The sequence below is a fragment of the Ostrea edulis genome, chromosome 1 (assembly GCF_947568905.1).
Source record: "Ostrea edulis chromosome 1, xbOstEdul1.1, whole genome shotgun sequence".
NCBI lineage: Eukaryota > Metazoa > Mollusca > Bivalvia > Ostreida > Ostreidae > Ostrea > Ostrea edulis.
The window spans coordinates 52,942,896-52,953,906 of NC_079164.1; the positions used below are offsets into that span (position 1 = coordinate 52,942,896).

The following is an 11,011-nucleotide window of genomic DNA, read 5'->3' on the forward strand; positions in this document are numbered from 1 at the left end:
TGCCAAGGAGAAACCAACACCCTGTACCCACAACTCTGCCAAGGAGAAACCAACACCCTGTACCCGCAACTCTACCAAGGAGAAACCAACACTCCTTATTACTCACACACTTTGACACTGATGCACAACACCACTAACACACTAACATTTATACATCATTACCAGTACTCTCAGGCAGATGCAAATGTAAGCAAATCTTAGGAAGAACTACAGATCAACTATCCCACACACCATTCATGATCTACAGTTTTCAACTTCATAATATGAGATCTTTTGTACTTAGTGAAAGGGTTTTCACGCATCCATATTTTAATACAAAATCATCTATACTCAAGTAATATATGTACAATAATAATTCTTTCAAGGTGCAATCACTAAAATTAGGATATAAACTATTATATATACATTTTACATAATCAGCCAATGATTCAAGGTGAAGTAATTTTATACAGAACAATGAAATTACATTTCTTGCCACACTTAATTCTAATATTCAGCCACAGTAATTCTTTGCTTGCCAAGGGTGACGATACACAGCGTTTCTCTTTGAAACCATGTATCATCACCCATGGCTGCAGTATAAAACAAGATGTGTTCTTAAAAACACAAATGCCCCTAAAAGTGCCCATAATGATGAAATAATTTACATAATATAATTTATGTACATCAACACTATATAACAATTTTGGACCCACCCTAGAGTCAGAATCATTAAAATTAAAAAAAGTTTTGCAAATGACAGACATTTAATCACTATATGACATTCTGATCTAACCCAGGCAGTACCAATACCCATACACCTGGGATCATGAGAGTTACAGATTTGGCAAAGGGCTACCTGCTCCTTTTAAATATCCATGTAGATTCATTTCAATATCAATAAAGAAAATGTTATTTAAATGTTAAATACACATAAATATGTTTGGCCCCTCCCTGGGCTGGAGTCCTAACTTCTACTCCGGGGATCATGGCCTTCCTGCTTTACATCACTATGCATTTAGTTTTTCTTACACATGTGCGATTGTAGAGATGATATTTTAAAATTCGTCAGGAGAAGATTCCTAAAATTGGTCAATTTTTGCACTGCCCTTAAGGCCCAAGGGGTGCAAGAGTCCTGAAAATGACAGTTTATGTCCCCCTTGTCCACAAGATGCTTCATACCAAATTTGAAAAGAGTAACTTGAGTGATCTATTAAAATAGGATAATAGAGGTCATAGGTCCTGTTAATATTCAAGTCTTCTGAGATCAGAGTGGACTTTCTGATGAGCCAAGAAGTTAAGTGTTAAAACATTTGTTTTATGTGTTATATCTGTATCTGCTGTAGTTTATATAATGGGTTTTCAAGTTATTGCGAGGACAATATCTTTCTACGTCCAGAGCAGTTTGACCCTTGACCTTTGATATTGAACAGACAATATCTAAATATAACATCAAAAACTGTAAAGATTGGTGTACATTTACAGAAACTAGGTATACCTTAAAAGCAGAATAAACATACAGATGCACTGATCTAAAGTTTGAGACCGATTGAAAGCCAGTCAACATTCAAATCGGCCTGCAGTAGTTTCAAACAGCGCTGTGAGTGATTCAGAACTGGCAGTGTGACTCCACTGATTCGGAATTGACCTATGAACTCAGTTGACTGGTGATATTTACAACCATTTTCGGTTAATTTAATTTTCCAGGGATTTTCCACACCATTTTGGGAATGGGGCCTGGGCCTTTAGAATTGGGAATTTTAATGCCATTTTGTCCAAATTGGAAATTTTAGAAATTCACAGTTTTACAACATAGTTCTTAAAATACACTCTCTTTTTTTCAATAAAAAGATGAACATTTTCTCTTCATTCATAGAAGTTTTTCTTATCATAACATTCTGTTTTTAATTGCAATCAGGGTTAAATGATGCTTAAACCTATTTTTCAATGATGCATGGACTGACGGAACACATGCAGCTTTCAAATTTTCAAGTGACCCTTATTGAGCTTCTAGTTCTCGGATGGTTCTTCAAAAATGTCAGGAAGAGAAAATAGACAGCATTTCCCCCATTTTACTTGCAATTCATTGCTAATAATATTGTGTATTTATACTTTTGAATACTAGATGGATTTTTTTTAAATTACAGTTGAATTAAATTTAGATTTAATCATGGAGTTTCAATTACATATTGTATTGCTTTGAAATTTGACATAAACAGCCTAACCATATATAAATTATTTTTCAAATCATGATCTAGTTCATCATGTAACTCTCTGTGATACTATCTATATGCCAATATACTTGTTCAATCAGTAGGAAAAGCACCAGGCTTGGGAAGTTATATTTTCATATCCAATAAAATCATTTTGTAAAGTAAATATATCTCTAAATGTACATATGTTAATATTAATGATAAAAGTAAGCTAAATTTGAACTAATGCTGCTTTATACAATGCAGCATACAATATCACAATTTCTAGTGATTAGACTCTCCAAACGAAGTGTGCTGCTTCAAAGATTAAAACAATTATTTTCACACAAAGTACACTGAAAATACATTCTAAATATATATGATATTTACCTAATAACTCTCAGATAGGTTAAGGAAATGGGTACAATAAGTGAAGCAACAATATAGCACGTATTAATCAAAGAAAAAAATGGAGGAAATTCGGATTTATCGAACAGTTGCCGATATTTCTGGAGTGTTTTATAAAATGAACTATGATGGTAGTGTTGCTGAATTATATTGAATCATTTCACTTTCCCCATGCAAAACAAGACAATTTTTTATTTGACTTGAATTGGGAAATTTTGTAGACAAATTGGGAAAAAATACTACTATTTTGCATTGGGAATGGGGCCGAATTTCGGCCCCCTACAACAGGGTGGAAAATCCCTGTTTTCATTAAAGTAACTTCTTATCTTCTCTGATAAAAGATACTTTGTGGATTCCATCGCCAGCAAACGTTAATGAAAATGTGCTCCGGAACAGGGTGAAAGACTAAAGTAGTACTATACTAGTAGTATAGACTACAGTAGTAGCTAGGAGTAGGAAGGCCATGCATCACACTACACGTTGTAGCTGCTGTGAGTTGTTTTTCTTAAAATATTTCTGAAATTCGTACCTATAAAAAGTGATAGCAAAAGACTTGTGGCCGCAACACTGGTGCCAATATGGGATGCAATTACACTCACGACATCGTTCAACAGCAACATCCTCTAAGTCTAATCACGTTGTGTTGTGTACAGAAAGTCACGCGAGTTGTTCCGAGTAACGTAGCTCACTAGTCTGAATCATCTCGACGTTTGTGTCCCGAATCCCAACAAACGTCGAGATTACCCAGACTACGTAGCTCACCAGTCCGGGGACTGTGTAAAATGGGGTACAGGTCCTAGATGCTCAAGAATTAACATCAGAGAAAGGGTTTCCGAACGTGCAGTTCAGCTATCGTATCATGCATGTCAGCTGAGCATTGTAGCATGGCATATGTTAATGTAAAACATATATGCCCCCCCCCCGGTGCAAAATTGAAAAAGGTTATACACACACATCTTTTAATTGATAATAGCATCATCAATTCAAAACATTGAGCAGACAATATCTTACTATGTCAAGAGTGGATTGACCATGTGACATAAAAATCAATAGGGGTCATCTACTCCTTATGCTGTACCAGCGTACCAAGTTTGGTGTCAACCAAGCAAATAATTCTTAATATATAGGAGACAATATGTGTCCAGTTTAACCCTTGACCTTTGACCATGTGACCTCAAAATCAATAGTGGTCATCTTCTCCTCAAAGATGTACTAGTGTACCAAGTTTGATGTCTGTCAAGCAAAGGGTTCTCAAGATATTGAACGGAAAGTATTTTCCAATGTCCAGTTTGACCCTTGATCTTTGACCATATGAATTTAAAATCAAGAGGGATCATCTTCTCCTAAAGATATACCAGTGTACCAAGTTTGATGTCTGTCAAGCAAAGGGTTTTCAAGATATTGAGCGGACAGTATGTTCCTATGTCCAGTTTGACCCTTGGCCTTTGATCATGTGACCTCAAAATCAAGAGGGATCATCTTCTCCTAAAGATATACCAGTGTACCAAGTTTGATGTTTGTCAAGCAAAGAGTTCTTAAGATATTGAGCGGACAGAATATTCCAATGTCCAGTCTGACCCTTGACCATGTGACCTCAAAATCAAAAGGGATCATCTACTCCTTACAATGTACCAGTGTACATGTACCAAGTTTGACGTCTGTCAAGCAAAGGGTTCTCAAGATATTGAGCGGACAGTATATTCCCATGTCCAGAGTAGATTGACCCTTGACCTTTTGACCTGAAAAACAACAGGGGTCTCTTGTACTCATAAACAACCCACATATGAAATATCATTACGATCAAGTTAATGAGTCTCAAGATATTGAGCAGACAACATGTGGTCTACCGACCGACCGACAGGTGCAAACCAATATGCCCCTCTTCTTTAAAGGGGAGCATAATAACATAGCGTGGATATCAGGGTTTTATCCAGCATCTAGATGTTCTACCCATTTTATATTTAAGGGGAATTTTTGAGAATGCAGTTATGAGCTTCCAGGGGATGGTGGTGGGGGACATTCATGGAATATAAATTGATTGATTACTCATTTTATCTATATTGTAAGTCTGACAATTATAGAAAACGACTTAGAATGTATAAAAATGATTTTGTTGAAATTTCTCATACAATTTTGTAAAATTTCTACAATTAAAGGGGATTTATAATCTGTGGAAGGGGAAATAACCATTTGTTGCCAAGGGGAAAGGTACCTTTTACCGGTAGTAAAAACAACCTAGATAAATCCTTGGATATATACGTACATTGTGATAATTCGTTTCAATATAATGATTTTTATTAAAAATAGTTATATATGAATGTGAAATAATTCTCAGAGACTTTTGCATTTTGATTCCACGAAGAACATAGGGCTGCAGCAACACTTCTAATTCTGGCTGATCTAATCTTGGCTTGGCTGGATCCTCAATCTAATCAAAATCAGATCCTAAAATACGCTCACAATCGCTACTTACGCAGAGTATACAGCGCGGATCTAAGAAGTCTGATTTTAATTAGATTAGCTGGATCTTTCACCAAATCTCGGTGCAGTCCTTCATAATTCATGCATTCAGCTTCGTCTGGTTCTACCCATTAATGTGCATCTAGGTGACACTGTTGCTCGCTTCAGATAAGTTCCTTGATTTTAAGCCAACGCTGTGTCAATATTTATGCTGCATTGCTTACCGTCTTGGTATGTAAATTCCATAATGACAACTATACTATTAAATTTTCCGTTCAAATGATGACTTCCATGGCACAATATTTTTTCTCCTTGAATTGAAGAGTTCCTATAGTCTGTTTTATTAAATTACTAATATATATTATATGTATTTCACTAATGATCCATGGATGACTTGACGGGTGGCATCTTCATGATAGTGACGAACCTACGTGGAAAGTCGTAGTAATACATTGATCAATCTCCCGATGACATCTCTATCGACGCTGTCAAAGGCCTTTTAGGAGTGGACGAAGAAGGGGGTTTGCCACTCCAGGGACTGCTCGATTATGATCTGCATGCAGTGTTGCAATGTGATTCGTGTATAATCGGTCTTCACGGAGGCCTGCTTTTTCATTGTGTTTGGTCGAGGGCGGTCTTCAGCCTCTTGAGGATGATCCTTGTCAAAACTTTCCCTGGATGGTAGCATAATTCCCCTCCAGTTGTTGCAGGATGTCCGATGACATATCTCTTCACAAGGTGTCCTTTCTTCCAGTCTTCTGGTACTATCTCCTTGTGTAGGAGTGGGTGTAGCAAATTGGTTGAAGTTTGTCTTGAGTACTTATGGTGGTATTTCATCGGAACCTACTGCCTTATCCGACTTTAGTGATTTGATAGCTTTAGTGATCTCTGCCTTGGTTGGGGGGGGGGGGGGGGTGTTAGTGCTGATGTCAAGGATTGATTGATTGATGTTTTCCGCCACACTCAACAATTTGTCAGTTATTTGGTGGCGCCCAGATTTTACTGGTGGAAGAGAGAACCCATATACAATGTACCTGGGAAGAGACCACTGACCTTCCGAAAGTAAACTGGGAAACTACTCACTTACCGATGCTCTAACCACTCGGCCACAGTACTTGGTAATCGTACTTATACTCTAACTGCCCAAAGATGAAATTCTTCAAAACCATGCTTCAGTTTAGACATATTTAATATCCCAGTCAATGGGTCGGATGAACATGAGTTAGCATACCTATACTAGATTCGTATACTACATAGAAACCCTTACATACATTGCTGGATCCAGTACGTGCTCTACCAAGACTCCACAGGGGTTTCAACAGTCTCGATTAAAGTAATCATTTCGCAAATTCTATGGTCGTTATAACGATCTAGTTTGCCAATACAACCTATCATTGGGTCAAATGCTGTCTGACGTGCTACATACCGATTGTTAGACCGTTCTTGGTACACTAATTTTGACTACGGATAATTCCGTTTATCTGATCAAGATATAGGGCTCACGGAGGGTGTGACCGGTCAACAGGGGATGCTTACTCTTCCTAGGCACCTGGTCCCGCCTCTGGTGTGTCCAGGGATCCGTGTTTGCCCAACTATCTATTTTGTGTGAAGAGTTATGAGATTGATCACTGTTCGTTACCTAACCTTCATCTTTCATGTTTCAAAATATTGAATCCAAGGGCAATAACTCTGTTTTTATTAAATTATTCATCAAATCTATTATGCGATAGATTTCCCCTCTTTTTCACAAACATTTTGTATATTTTTTAAGGAAACAGTTTCATGAAACTGTTATGAATGTTATTATTCGTTATAACCAGATTTTCTGAAATTTTGATAATTTAATGCTGTTTAAGAAAAATTGCAATTTTCTGACGTTAATAACAGGTATATGTGTGCTAATTGACAAAAATTCAATTTGTACCGCAACATACGTATTCTATCATTTTTATTAGTATTTATAGATTACATGTAATTTTGGGTCATAATTTATTAACTACACCAATATGAAATATAAGTATTGACATAAAAGGGAAATGTGATTTTTCATTAGTCTGTCATAATCTGACTTTGATGTATATTCCCTACCCACATATATCAGAACCAAAGAAACTGCCCCCTGTCCCCTGTCCCCTGCCACCTCCATGTCTTCTATAATTAATTCTGGGTGTAGTAAGCAGTAAGCCACCTTAATCAAGCCCTGATTCTAATCATAATGCAAATGGAACACCTTTACATTACATTGTTAAAAAGAATGAGTAAATCTTCTTGTAGTTTTGCGTCACATGAATGCCATCAGATGTCTCTGATGCCATATGCTATTTTTCAAACGAGGCTGTCATTGTCGCGTGATAGGAATGCGGGTGGTTTCGTCCCGATTACATATTCGCACCGAGTGGTTTCGTCCCAATTCCAATGCAGATAACCTAAGGTAGAACATTGCCTTATAGTCGAGTGGTTTCGCCCCGATGTACTAATCGAGTGGTTTCGCCCCAATTTTGTAATGATATTTTATTTCTGTTTTTTACGGGTATTTCTTTAAAAAAAAAAACCCATTAATTTATATCATTGGATTTTTAATCATATACTGTATTATTACATCCATAATAGAATAGATATACGTTTGGGATAGCATATATAGTAATCCAAGTTTTTGTATGACAATATTGTTGAACGACCCTAGTAGATAATTTGCACTGCAGCTATCACTATCACTATTTTAAAAAATCACAAATCCTTCACTGATTTTGATATAAAGTTACCGGTATTGCAATTCAATCGCAAACGTGTACTGTAGTGACCTTGTTTAGTGAAAAGAGAAGAATCAAATACAAGTTATCTTTTTATTGGTACACATGTTCTTTTATCACATTTTCATACATATTTAACAATATAAATAATACACAACATATTTTAGTCAACATTCACTGTATCAGAGATCATATTGACATTTCACATCTCTTCACATCACATCTTTGGACACTGGGGCGTACACTGCTCCACATATGCGGAGAAAGTGTCCCGCGCTCACATCGCCAACATCGTATTTCTCCCATGCGGCATCTAGTTTCTTTTGCACAGTTGTCGTGCTCTTCCTCGCATTGCGACAGATGTTGTCGCTGTGGACTCTACTCTCCACCAGACGTGCGTCTTGCAGGAGGAGAGGGCAGAGGACGTAAAACCCGCATCCTCGGTGCCCCGCCTTTCCATTTATGCGATGATGCCAGCCTGAAATACAAATGATAAAAAAAATAAAATAAATAATACAAAAAACAACCAAAAGGACAGTTGTGTATATTTAGCATCCTCTGGAAAAAAATGAAAGCAACAAAATAATAAACATTTTATTAGTACTTTCAACATCATTGTTTGTCCTTACTGGCACACGATAGGCTGACCAAGCAGATGGTGGGAAGAGAGGATTCTTCATCCACTGTCTATCCATGTACCCAACCAATGATCGCAGTTCCTCAGTACTAGCCCGGCCAGTGAGGGTCTGGAACGCAGGTCCAATGTCTTGATGTGGTAAAAATGGAAGGGCCATTAGTTGTTTTAGGTACCGATGGGTTGCTTCTCTCCTCTTGTACGTCGGTGCAAGACCAAGGTCCTGAATCCGGTGCCAGAAGATTTGAAATGAAAGCGCTAAAGCTTTACTAAACGTCTTCGTGTTTAATTTTTAATTTTTACCTATACTTTTACTGATCATTGCGAAAAGTAACTATTATCTCTCTCTCTCTCTCTCTCTCTCTCTCTCTCTCTCTCTCTCTCTATATATATATATATGTGTGTGTGTGTGTGTGTGTGTTACGTTATATTCTATACTATATGACATATATATTACATCAATTCTTGTAGATTCCAGAATAGGGAGAGCTATGGATTGTTCCATGGAACTCTCTTCAACTACGAAGGTTGGCTGGGTGCAGTCCCTACAATACCATTGCACGATCCCCTCTCCTCGCATAGTGGCCATGTACAATGACCGTGAGATGCTGGTCTCACACAGTCGATGCTGCCAGTGGTTGCATGTATCGCAGCAAAGGGCATGCTGTTTGGGTCGCACCTAAATGAAATTGCATATAATTACAACTAGGGGTAAGTACTACCAGCTGTGTAGGAAATGGTTAAAAATTTTTGTACTTCTTATTGTGAAAAATATCTCGTTCGCACGACTTATTTTCTAAGGAAATTATGTCGTTCGCACTAGATATTAAGTACTGAAGTCAACTTCTGAATATCATAGACTTTGGTCAGTCAAGTATATAGAAGGTGCAAAGGGGAAAAAAAAAGAAAATAAATAAATAACTACATGGGACAGGGTGCGTCCAGAGGTCCGTGTTTGCTCAACTATCTATTTTGTATTGCTTGTAGGAGTTATGAGATTGATCACTTTCCGTTATCTTCGCCTTTCATGTACACATTTCAATACCTATCAAAATACGTTCCTTGATTTCTTTACAGTAATAGACTGATTGGTATTTAAAACTTACTGGGTTGTTTTTTTTTTAAATACGGAAATTATGTCGTTCGCACGACTTATTATCTCGTGCGAACGACATAATTTCCTTACAAAATAATAAGAAGTAAAAAAAATATATGCATGTCCTAAATATACCACCGTATAAATATACCATCATAGATAAACAAAAGTTTGGGGGGAAATAAAACGCCTTAGTTAAAAAGACGGACGACGACGGACGCAGATCAATTGCAATATAGGTCATAATGAAGTTTGATAGCATGAATGAGACAAAAAATAATAGGTTTTATTGTGTATTTTTCAAGTTTGGTAAAGAAATGCATGATCTTCTAAAGTAGTGTCGCCAATCTATAGGATTCAACATCTAAGATAATATAACCTTTAACTTTGTGCCTGAATATTAGAATGGTATCTTTACAACTTTAAAATGTAATCAAGATAGTGTCTTTGTATATTAATATATATATATATATATATATATATATATATATATATATACTTTTTTGTTGACATTAACATTCATTTCATTTTGCCCCGTGTGATGTTTATGAAAGTATGGTAAATGACTGTGTGAACTTCTAAATCCTGATTAAGCTGGTTATTGTAGACGTCTTTGTGATTTCTTACATGAAATTTTAATGTTACAATATGAAGTGGTGAAAAAGCAATGAAATATTTAATTATTTCATTTCTGCTATCGCTTCTAACATTATCTTTAAAGAATCCCTTTTTAGAGAGCTTACATTCATAAAATAATATAACAATTTAACATATCTTAAAATTATAACAATTTAACATATCTCAAAATTCACTTTCTTAAAATGATCAACTACTTTTACTACATTGCTGCTTTACGTTTATGCTATTAAATTGAATTCTTCAATTTGAGATTTATATAAATATACCTAAGATTAATAAAATCACATAATAGACACACTAATTTTATCTACATAATGCTAATTCTGTTTTATATGATAATTTTTACTTACTGATTTTCCACAATGAATATGCAACTTGCCATGGCAAAAATTCTTGGTATAATGATAGAAATGGACATAGTTTGGACGTCGGTAAATTAATATACTGTATACTCGTATTCATTAATTTCAATTCAATTGCTCATCATTTAAAGAGAGTATGCTCTGATCAATCGTCCCTACCACTGTTGCCGTATATAAACATCCAAAAATTGTTGGTATAATGATCAAAATGAACATACCTTGGGCGTCGGTAAATTAATAAATAGCATTCATCCCCTAATTTCAATTCAATTCAATTGCTCATCGTTAAAGGAGAGTATGCACTGATCAATCGTTCCGACCACAGTTGCTACCTACTTAATGGGGGCGAAACCACTCGGGACGAATCCACTTGGGTACAGGTAAAGGTACGAATCCACTCGGTGCGAATATGTAATCGGGACGAAACCACCCGACACCCGTGATAGTGTGGTGAGTTTTACAGGCCTGTGGCATGCGTTTAAAAAGCTTAC

At 36.4% G+C, this 11,011-nt stretch overlaps 2 protein-coding genes across 2 annotated transcripts in view; both read right to left on the bottom strand.

The window, feature by feature from the left end:
- Positions 1 to 3,254, bottom strand: part of LOC125650284 (lysophospholipid acyltransferase 5-like) — a 54,512-nt gene extending 51,258 nt beyond the window's left edge. The window contains exon 1 of the mRNA XM_048878444.2: positions 3,109 to 3,254. Within this exon, the coding sequence (XP_048734401.2) occupies positions 3,109 to 3,199 (91 nt within the window). The 5' untranslated portion in view covers positions 3,200 to 3,254. The remainder of the gene's footprint in view (positions 1 to 3,108) is intronic.
- A 4,579-nt stretch (positions 3,255 to 7,833) lies between these two features.
- Positions 7,834 to 8,781, bottom strand: LOC130051638 (uncharacterized). The gene is made up of 2 exons (XM_056153873.1): positions 8,394 to 8,781; positions 7,834 to 8,267 (listed from the first exon to the last, which is right to left on the bottom strand). Exons 1-2 carry the CDS (start codon positions 8,581 to 8,583, stop codon positions 8,002 to 8,004), a joined length of 456 nt encoding a protein of 151 aa, XP_056009848.1. The 5' UTR covers positions 8,584 to 8,781; the 3' UTR covers positions 7,834 to 8,001.
- Positions 8,782 to 11,011: the final 2,230 nt, after the last annotated feature.

Excerpts from the sequence above, each read along its gene's own strand:
- LOC130051638 (XM_056153873.1), bottom strand. The coding sequence starts at position 8,583 with ATGGCCCTTCCATTTTTACCACATCAAGACATTGGACCTGCGTTCCAG. Across the intron at positions 8,268-8,393 it reads GACAAACAATGATGTTGAAA|GCTGGCATCATCGCATAAAT; the intron begins GTACTAATAAAA and ends TTTGTATTTCAG.